The 11,161-nt window shown below is 44.9% G+C and overlaps 1 protein-coding gene and 1 long non-coding RNA gene across 2 annotated transcripts; one reads left to right on the forward strand and one right to left on the reverse strand.

The window, feature by feature from the left end:
* The first annotated feature begins 400 nt into the window (after nucleotides 1–400).
* On the forward strand, nucleotides 401–1,853 carry LOC116211792. Its single transcript, XR_004157749.1, has 2 exons — nucleotides 401–1,166; nucleotides 1,264–1,853. It is a non-coding gene; the product is annotated as an uncharacterized LOC116211792 (long non-coding RNA).
* Nucleotides 1,785–9,362, reverse strand: LOC116211791 (DExH-box ATP-dependent RNA helicase DExH12-like). Its single transcript, XM_031546305.1, is given in 4 exon segments — nucleotides 1,785–3,457; nucleotides 3,460–5,227; nucleotides 5,340–5,729; nucleotides 6,236–9,362. Coding segments are annotated over 4 exon segments (6,567 nt in total). The 5' UTR covers nucleotides 9,176–9,362; the 3' UTR covers nucleotides 1,785–1,988.
* Between the last annotated feature and the right edge of the window lie 1,799 nt (nucleotides 9,363–11,161).

The raw sequence follows: 11,161 nt of genomic DNA on the forward strand, positions 1-11,161 counted from the left end.
GTATTTTTTTCTTTTCTTTTCAGTTACGAAGAAAGCTCCTAATCATAATAGAATTGAAGTTCAAAGGGAAATTAAGATGATGAAAGTATCTCCTTAGTGAGAATTGAATTGACTACTTATTTTGACTCTGGATTGAAAGTAATTCATTACAATAAACCCGATTTGTTAGGTATTCGGCCCTTCGATACAGAGAAATTAAAATACATGATTTTCAGAGGCAAACTTATAGCTTTTTTTTTTTTTCAAGTTTTGATTTCCCTGGTCGTTTTGCGAATTTAATATTCTTGATTTTGACATTCAAATTCCTCAGTTAAAGCTAGAAATGATTTAATTTGAAAGGGACTGCAAAGAATATTAGTCACGTTGTTTCCTCGTACGCCGGGAGCAAATATTGGATGAATATTACGCATTCACTTGAATGTGTAATACTTAATTAAGATATTTGAAAGTAGAAAACTGATCCCACAAATAGACTCATAGATTCTCACTTACAAACATTTTGATTTGCTCTTATTTAAGTGGATGAATAATACTTATTGAATAATTAGTCCTATGTGGGGATACATCATACCGGTCAAGTGGCTATGGTCTTAATACCACATGATGGACTGGGGCACCATCCATCCATTATTGCTGTGTCTCAATTATTATCGGACCGACTTCCAATTACTAGTCGGCCATCTCCTAAGATCTCAAACCATTGGATCAATAGTTGATAGACCGTATCAACCCTTATGATGTTGACAGTTCAATGGTTCCTAAGGTTTAAGAGTGACGGTTTGGTTAATAGGCTACCAAATTTTCGACGCTATAAGGCGAAGTTAAATAAAAATTTAAAGAGCATAAATATATGAAAACGGACAAGTTGGCAACTATGGCTAGTTGTGCTACTCCTACCTTACCTTGCCCATATTCCATTTAATTCTTGTTTGGTTCATTGGGACTAATTTTTTGCTCCTTATTAATGTCCTTATCCCGATCAATTCTCTTTAGCTAACCACAAATGAAAATAACAAATAAATAACCATATCTAGACTAATTAGCACAGTAGGATCACTTCTATTTGATCACAGATATATATATATATATATATATGCAGCGAGAAACTTATACTTCGACAGTCAAACCATTATGATTATTCATCGCCGTAGTTCACGTGATATGAGGTACGTGGATCGATGAACAAAGATGTTTCATTATTGTAACATTATCATCCCAATATAATGCAAGTTATTAGGAATATGACCATCCAGCATTTTGCAGATATCTTCCTTCACATAAAGCGCAGGGCCTTTGATTGGGAGGACCGTGCCTGACCTGGTGTGGTGTTGGCTCGCTGCAGATTGGGCGAGATGGCGACCCATTGGATGGTGAAGGATGAGCAGAGGCCGCATTTGACCAAGATGTTGCTTAACGTGACTATAAGTGGCAGCACTGGTGCCGAACACGCGGTCAGGAGGCCGGAAGTGACAGTCGGGGATCTCATATCAACTGCAGCGAGTGCAAGGTGGTGTGGGACAAGGTGGTGTGGGACAAGGTGGAGGAGGTCAGCCAAGCCAAGGCTGATCTCCACCTCAAGCTCGAGGTCCAGAAGCCAGACCTGCTAGAGTCCTTTTGCCATGACAACCCCAAGACCGAGGAGTGCTTGGTCTACAAGGACTCATCAACCGGTACACAGCCAGCCACTACTGTATTGTTATCATCAGTAGAGACTCACTGCTTTCTGTAATCAGTCTCGGATCCACAGCGGCTATCGTCATCATCAGTAGAGACGCTGCTTTCTGTAATCAATCCCAATCTGTATATGGGATAACCTTAAATAAATCTGCAATCGATGCTCGCTTTGTGTTTAATTGATTTCTATAGCAATCGAAACTCGAAAACGAAGAATACTGGAACTTTCTAATATAGGAGCAGTCAAGGAAATCTAGGAGCAGTCTAAGGAAATCTCGGAGCAGAATGACTCAGAGAAGAGAAGCTGCTCTAAATTAGTCTCGTCCACCGTCATCGTTGTTGTCATCATCAACGTCCATGGTCTCCCCAACATCGAGAGAGAACTTGTACTCCTGGTCGCAGCCAAAGTAGGAGTCGCACATGAAGTAGAGCATGCAGGGCCTCAACCCAGGCTCCGAGGGAGCCGTGAAGTTGAGCTTCACCCTCGAACTCCTCTGGAGGCTCAGCCTCTTGATGGCCATCAGCTGGTTCGTCTTCGTGTCCCCCACGACAAGCCACCACACCTCCTCTTTGGTCTTTGGGAACCTCGGGGCGTTCACGGGCCCAACCTCTGGTAGCCCCTCCATATCCCTCTCCAGGTTGACCTCCAAGTACACATCATCCCCGGCTCTCACCCTGTACACGTGATCCTCGTCATTCTCCGCACTCAACCTCTCTGCGCCCACAACACGATGATCGACACCTATGTTTGGAAACCGGTTGCAGAACCTCGCTACGTCCTGCATTTGAGAGTCGGACATCTGGAGCAGCTCCCGCCTAGCCACATCGTCTAATTCCATGATCTCAAACACTGTGTCAACGGGTTTCCCTGGGTTGTCCTGGCACCTCCTAGCAAGCTCCCTATTGAAGTGGGGCACCTGCAGGAGCACTGGGTCCTTCTCCCACATGCCCTGCGTCACCATCTGGCATACCTCCATTGCAAGCAGCACAGGGCTAAGCCACCCACTCGTGGCAACCACATCCACCAACGCATGCAGCAGCCTAATGGCCAGACCAACCACCTCTCTCTGGTCGAGTGCCAGGTTGCTGCCAACACGCTGCCTCGAGAAGTAGGCCTGGAGCAGTGCATTCGCCTTGATGTGCGGGTCCGTGCACTTGGGATTGTCGAATGAAAACCTCTGGTGGTTGATGAGCTTCCGCAGCACTTCCTCCTCCCCTGGCCTGATTGGAAGCTGATCATATTCTGATGCTGATGCCACAATCTCTATCAGCCCCTTCATCCTCGTCTTGGAGGTCAATGAGGAACTGAACCGCTCTATTGTAGTGTAGCTCACATAGTGATAAGCAGAGATATGGCCATGGTTAAGCGGTTGGATATCATCTTCAATTAAGATGCACTTGCTCGCCTCCAGGTCACTGAGGGCGTTCTCCACGAGCTCAGAAAGGTGGTCAGAGAGATGCCGTGCAGTGGTCCCCTGGAGGCCGTAGTAATTTGGATTCTTCATCAGCCGCCTGTACATGAAGGTCCATGTTATGTTATCTACCGCCTCCTGCTGGTTCGTGATGGTCCCAGCCACGACCTCAGCATTCATGTTGTCGTGCATGAAGTGCTGCATGTGGCTCTCCACAGGGAAGGCCTCGTATAAGAACTTCTTGTAGTACTCCTTCCTCGGCGTATGGCAGAGAATTACACACTTGCCAGAGTTGTCAATCAGGGGGCGAGAAGCCCGCCCCATCATCTGCAATAGATCAGTCACAGGATAGTCCGTGTGGGCATTTTCCGCCCATCGTAGTACTGAGTTCCCATCACAATCACCAGGTAGGCTGAGAGCGGAACCCCCCAGCACAAGGAGCTGCTCATCACGCATACCTGAATCCACCCGGCTTTAAACAGGTGCATCACAACCTGCTGGTCGAGGCTTGATAGCCCCTCATGCAAGTAGCCCACCCCGTGCCTGAGAGTGGCCCTCAGCATCTCCTCATTAACCTTCTCAACAAAAGGTTCCAACTCCTTCGCATTGTGGAGCAGGAATGCAGGCTCCTCTCCTCTAATGTCGGCACTCGAGTAGGTCATCAGGTCCACAGACGTGAGCTTCACGTGCTTCCTGGTGGGAACAAACACCAGGGCAGGTTTTCCGTTCTTCGCATGCTGCACAATGGCTGTGTAAGTGGGCTTGGTCATTGCTTGCATCCTTGCCTCAAAGTTTGCTATGTCAACTCCCTGAATGTGGATCTCCAAGGGTGCAGGGCGGACAATAGGAGGGAAGTTGAAGAGGCCATGGGCGGTCGCCCCAATCCACTCCCCGAGATCCTTGGCATTAGCAAGAGAAGTTGAAAAAGCCACCATTCGAATCTTGTTCTCCACATGGGCTGCATTGTATCTCATCCTCGAGACAACCACCTCAAGCACAGGACCCCCCTGGCCCCCAATAAGATGGAGCTCATCGACAATGAAGAGGCTAACCTCCTGGACCTGCTTCCTCTGCCTCCACCGTCGAGTCAATGCATCCCACTTGTCTGGAGTGCTGATAATGATCTGAGCCTTATCAAGCAGTTTCAGATCAGTCATCGATTCACCAGTTAGCTCCACCACCCTCATCCCAAGACCCTCCAGACCAAACTTCTTGCTCCAGTCACGAAACCGCTCCTTGGCAAGAGCTTCTAGAGGAGCAATGTAAACTACACGCATGAGACTGTTCAGTCCCTCCTGGTGATTCCTCAGAATTGCAAACTCAGCACATATGGTCTTCCCGCTCCCTGTTGGGGCTGCAACTAGGACGTTATCATCCGTGTTATAGAGAACGGTGAAGACCTGGGTCTGGACCGGGTTGAAATGCTTGAAATCCTTATAGAGAGCTTCATAAGCTGGGTTTCTCAATGCAGTCACAGGCAATGGTTGCAGGTCAAGAAGCTCAGTCGGTGGAGGATACTTTTCAGGTAAAATAAGGTGACGGAAAGAGACAGGCAACACAGTCTGACACCCGAGCCACCTATCTGACACAACACGGATGTAATACTGAGGAGGGATTGGCTCGCAGATTGGAACGGTGAAGTTCAGAGTGTGGTCCTCGTCAATAAACTGCTTTTTCAGCAGAAAATACTCATGGTGGAGAATGTATTCCCCATCATTATCCTCCACAATCACCCAAAATGACTCCACGTACCCATGAACTTTGTCCTCCCACTGGAAGTCTGGTGTTACCGTGAGCTCCACCCTCAGGACAGAGCGAGTGATAGGCAGGACATGTGCTGCAAGGTTCAGCTTTGGGAACTGGTGAATCAACTTATAAAGGGTCCGTCCCAGCTTTGGTGCCCGAATGAGTTCTCCCAGCTCCTGGGCAGAAAGGTCGTAGTATCTCTCCCACGCCAAATCCTTCTTCTCCAGCTTCGTTAGAATTGCACTGGGGATCCCAGCAAACTGGCGAAGGGGAGTCTGGACGCTCCACATTCTCTTGCCCACCATCTTGCAGAGTTTCAGAGCCTTTTCCGCAAGCTGCGCCCATCCCTGCTTCAAGACAATCTCGAAAAGGGCTCGCATAAGACGCCCCGCACTCTGCACCAAAAAAGAAACCAAAATAAGCACACAACGAACCCCTCAAGATTCAAGGGACCGGCGGGGGGGAGGAGATTCATTTTAAAGCAAGTGAACTTAATTAAAAACACACCTGAGTTATAAAAACCATGTCAGATGTCAGTGAAAGCCCTTCAAGCTTCAGCTGTGATATATAGGCTTGGAGCAGAACATTGATCTTGACACTCGGCTCCTCGAGACTCTCCTTTACAGGAATAGGAACACGATCCAACAGCTTCGCGAGCTCCATCTTCTCGTCTTGTCTCACAGTTACATATTTAAATTCTTCACTGAGTGAGAATAGCCGACACAGCTCGATATCCCCCATTGTTGGCTTCAGGTGCTCATTGTAAGTGGAAATGGTCCCGTGAGTAATGTAGTAGTAGCTCGCTATGCGCCCCAAGTCCGTAACTTGAAAGTATCCACTCTTCCGATCATATTTAATCAGATTATTTTTGTCCAGGATGGTCGCAGCCGTATGGATCTGCCAAAAACAGGAAGGTAGAATAATACGTGAGAACATTCAAGAAACAGCCCAGCACAGGAAAATATACAAGTTCTGCAAATTTACACCCATTTTTACTATCTGCAGGAGACACATCAACACTACCATACCAACTTATTAAAATGTGAACAGGGACCAAATATATGCATTGAGAACCAATCAATTTCCCACTTTGGACAAAATAAACAAATGACCTTATGAATCAGAAACAAAATTAGCCCAAAATAATAAACAGTATCTTAAATGGATTTTACCAGAGATATTCAACAATATGTTAATAAGAAAGTAGAATTAGACGACCAATCGAAACGTTTTATGCTACACCAATGCAATAATAGCAAAAAGAAATGCTGACTTCATATCAACATCAAATTAACAAGTCAATATTGTCAAGAAACCAAGTAGGAAAAGAAAGGAAAACTTGCTTTATCCAATAGGAACGCCAAAATGAATAAAAGAGGAGTTCGATTGAGAATGATACTTACCAAATCAGCCCTTCTTTCCTCCAGAGTTATGTCCTTCGTAAGAACATCGGGGGCTAAACCGTATAGAGTAGGACTCCGCAGCATACGTACATACAGGTAAGTATACCCGAGCCAGCTGCAAGCTTCTTCAGCATGTTGCACAGATCCGAGGACTATTTCTGCATTCAACTGATCGGCCAATTTTGACACGAACTGACTCTCGATAGGAAGCTGCTGATTCATCAGGGAGAGATAGTACTGAAGTTCACTGTGACCGGTAATGATTATTCCTTCTCCATATGAATCGTATTGGGGCCTTCCTGCACGACCCAACATCTGCATAACATCCAGAGGACTCAATTCAGTCCAGGCACCCTTCTCCGGATTGTAGATCTGTGTCCCCTTAATTATCACGGTGTGCGCAGGCAGATTAACACCCCATGCAAGAGTTGCAGTGGAGACCAAAACCTGGACAACTTTTTCCGCAAAGAGATCTTCCACAATGGTCCTGTCTCCCCTTGTCATACCTGCATGATGAATGGCAAAGCCGTACGGCAAAAGGTCTTTCAGGTCATTGCTCTTCACGTTATCAGCTTCCTTCTGTAAGATCATACGGATTGCATCGTCATCTCTCAAAAATCTGGAGAGAGTATCATTAGCGAGGGCGGTGTCTCGTATAGCACGAGCTGTCTTTGCAGTTTCCTTCCTGGAGTGGACAAATATAAGAACCTGGTGCTTTCCAGCTGAGGCCAGCACTTTCTCATAGCACAAATCATTCATCAACTGGAACCTCTGGAGTGGCTTCCTAACCATGATACCGATGTACTGCTGAGACAGTGGAACAGGTCTGTAACTGTTATCAAAATGAAACAAGCCCTTCTTCAAGTCAACTCGCAAGAACAGCGCAACATCCTCATGGTTAGGCAATGTAGCTGACAGCCCCACCAATCGAATGTGCTCTTTGGTGGTCTCAATTTGCCTGACAGTCCTAGCCACAATACTTTCCAGCACAGGTCCTCTGTTGTCATGGAGGAGATGAATCTCGTCGATAATTAGAAGCTTCACGAGCTGCGTGTAGGTACGATCTCCGGACTTCCTGGTAATGATATCCCACTTCTCAGGAGTAGTGACAATTATCTGAGTCTCCTCAATCTGTTGGCGCGTAAGTGTCTGGTCCCCACTCAATTCTCTGACTGTAACGCCATAATGCTTCAAACGATTAGACAGGTTACCAACAATTTCCGCAACAAGGGCTTTCATGGGCGCAACATACACGATCTTATAGTTTCCATGGTTGAATGAGCCATCTGGGTTCCGGTTCAAAGCAAACTGCTGAAGTATAGTGAGTACAGCAACATTGGTCTTCCCCGCTCCAGTGGGAGCGCATAACAGAATGTTCTCGGCACTGAACAGTGCAGTCTGATAAACTTTGCTCTGCACTCGGTTTAACTGTTTCATTCCATCAAAAGCACTCTGAGCCCAATCAGGCATCGAAGATATTTTCACAAGCCCCTCATTAGGATCAAACGGTTTAGGCTTCAGGGCCGGCACGTGAATTTCCTCATAGCCCTTGCTCTGGTGCTTGAAGGACCCAAGAGGAAGATCAGTCCTTTTATTTGCCATTAAAAGGCCACCCTGTTCAAAGGCAAGGCTGTCGAGATCAAGCAACTGGCGCTGCCCCTTAGCCCAGCCGCTCTCATTGTCCCTATCAACCAATCCCCTCCTACTACTGTCTTCATCTCCAGTGCTCTCATCCTTCAGTCGACGGGCCTCTTCCCGAATACTCTTCTCCAGATTCTTCTGCCTCTCCTTCGCAGTTGCCCTAGTGGCATGCAGCTGCTCCACTATCGCTGCCAATTCCGGGCCCAATCCCATCATCTCTTCCTCGATCTTATTCCTTGCATCCTGATCCTCAGCCCTGGCCAAACGGGTGCACCAAACAATCTTCAGCCTGTTCCTAAGCAAGAGCTTGATGAGGCTGAACTTATCAAACTGAAGATGCACTAGCAGCTTCGTCTCTACCTCCCTGTCATCCCCTTCGGCGAGTATCTTCAACACCTCCTCGGCTAGCTTCTGACACTGCTGGGGATCTATCAGCTGCTCGTATGCCTGGGATATCTTCCTCTGAAGCCAGTATGCGTCAATGTCCTGAACATTAAGGCCTATCCCCTCGTTTGCTTCTTGGAAATCATCATCATCATCATCAATCCCCCCGCCCATCTGCATAGCACTAGAATAGTTCGACTCAGCAACATCCTCATCCTCCTCCTCCTCATCCTCCTGTACCATATCAAGATCGCTATCCTCCTCATCCTCCTCGTTCTCTTCAAACTCAACTGCAACACCAACATCATCATCGAGTGCCTCATCCCCATTCCCTGTAGTGATCGGACCAGCCCCATCACCCCCGTCCTCATGGTCAGTGATCAGCCTAACGAGCGAGACGAGCTGGTCGAACACAGGGTTGGGAATCGGGTTCAACAGCTTCTCAATCTCCTTCTTCTTGTCCGGGTTCGTAACCGAATCGTTCTTCAGCACAGCCAATATCTCATCCGCCGCACCGCTCACTATATTTAACGGCTGTCCCCCCAACTGCTGCTGAATCACACTCAACATAGCCTCATAAGCTGCCCGGGTCTCCTTCGTCTTGGGCTGGTAAACACCTTCATCGGTGGTGGTCAACACGCTCTCCACCCTAAGGCGGCGCCGCTTCTGCCTCTGGGCAGCAGCGGGCTCGGCGAGAGGGTCGCGCTCCTTCTTCTTCTTGGGTGGCTTGCCTATGTAGTTCCTGTCCCCGAATCTCTTGGGGTCGATCTTCTCACGCAGCGACTCGGGCTCACCGGTCGGCTCATGGGTGTCACGAGGCCGAGTATCGGTGGTCAAGACCAGGCTCGAGTTGGCCCGGTACTCGTACTGCTTGAAGCGAGCGTGCGCCTCAGCACCGCCTTTTTTTTCAGCCATTGTTAGTCTTGCTACCTTCTAGGTTTCAAGAACAGGATCGGTTAAAACCAACACTGAAGCGATGAGCAGAGATTGGACGAGAAAGTTCACGGGCTTGGCTGTGAGATCGAGGCCATGCGACGAACAGATGTGAATTACACCACCGCCTTCATTGTCCACCTCCTCTGTTGCGACTCCCACTTCAGAAAACGATGTATATATATGTGTGTGTATATATATATAGTAAATCGGCAAGGCACTTTGACAGGTCACATCAATCGGATTCTGATTTATTTTTTTGCATCAATTTAATATTTGAATTTGTCAATTTGCATCAATTTAATCTTTGTGCATCAATTACATCATTCATTAAAAAAAATTACCACTACATCCATTGTGTCCTTTTTTACACAAAATACATAAAGATCTTTTCTTGGTACATCAATTAGGTCCTTCGGTCATCATGGTATTAAATATGACGTTAATTGTGGAGCATGTTACATAGTTTAGGTTACTACTTTGTTTTTTAAAAAAAAAATTCCTTTATTCCTGTCTAATATTTAAAAAAAAATGAAAAATGACGGCTTTAAAAAGATAACAAAATAGCATCATGTTGAGGAATTGACCCAAAACAACGTCGTTTTATCATTTTAAAAAAAGTTGAAATGACATTGTATTGAGTCCATCGCTCAAAATGACGTCGTTTTAAAAAAAAATTTGAAGGGAGCCCCCACCAGAGCTCGCCCTTGTTCCCTTTGTTTTCGAAATAGAGGAAAAACAGAGGGAACTTCGGTGGGTCTCCCCTACCAACAACCTGTCCGTTGAGTACTGGACCCTCCGGTGACCTCCCCCTAGAGCTAGGTCGGCGGTGAGGGAGGCACCACAGGTCCCATTGTTTTTTAAAATTTTCTATTATAAAAAGAAAAAAAGATAATGAAAAAAAAAACAATGATCTAAACGATGTAACATACTCCTTAGTTAACACTGTCAGACGAATTTTGACAAAATGACCTAATTGATGTACGACAAAGAGCCTGGTTAATGTATATTGCAGCATAAATGACCTAACTTATTTAGGGGGGATCTAATTGATGTAACTTCCTTCAACTGAGAATGTAATTGATGTAATTTCATTCAATAGAGGATGTAATTGATGTAATTTTATTCAGTGGAGGATGTAATTGATGTAAAAAAGATTTATTTGATGTAAATTGGAAAAGTAGGGGATCAAATTGATGCAAATCAACAAACTCAAGGACAAAATTGTTGCAAAAAATAAGTCAATGACAAACGTAACCTGCGAAAGTCAGGGACTAAATTGCCTATTTACTTTATATATACATATGCTAAAGAGTGACTGCACTATGCGCGATGTTGATTGTAAAACCCTATTGGCCCTAAAATTATGTTGTTGTCTAGATTGATTTTCATTCTTCGATTTTATTTTCAAAATATAAATTATTGTTTAATTCAATATACTAATTTTGTACAAATTAGAATAGCGCTATGTCTACACACAAATTTTAAGATACTTGATTTTAAAGCAAAAATAGGCAAATAAATATAACTAACTTTGAATCTTATGGACATTATTCTAGAAGCTTAAAAAAAAAAGTGGAAGAGAAGATGTAGAATAAGAAAATCGGAGCGGTAGAAATATGATATGATAGAATTATCAAAATAACTTTAAATTTTAATGTTGATTGTAAAACCCTATTGGCACTAAAATTATGTTGTTGTCTAGATTAATTTTCATTCTTAGATTTTATTTTCAAAATATAAATTATTGTTTGATTCAATATACTAATTTTGTACGAATTAGAATCGCGCTATGTCTTCACTCAAATTTTAAGATACTTGATTTTAAAGCAAAAATAATCAAATAAATAAAACTAACTTTGGATCTTATGGTCATTATTCTAGAAGCTTTAAAAAAAAAGTGGAAGAGAAGATGTAGAATAAGAAAATTGGAGCGGTAGAAATATAATATGATAGAATTATCAAAAT

This window comes from Punica granatum, chromosome 6 (genome assembly GCF_007655135.1).
Source record: "Punica granatum isolate Tunisia-2019 chromosome 6, ASM765513v2, whole genome shotgun sequence".
NCBI classification, from domain to species: domain Eukaryota; kingdom Viridiplantae; phylum Streptophyta; class Magnoliopsida; order Myrtales; family Lythraceae; genus Punica; species Punica granatum.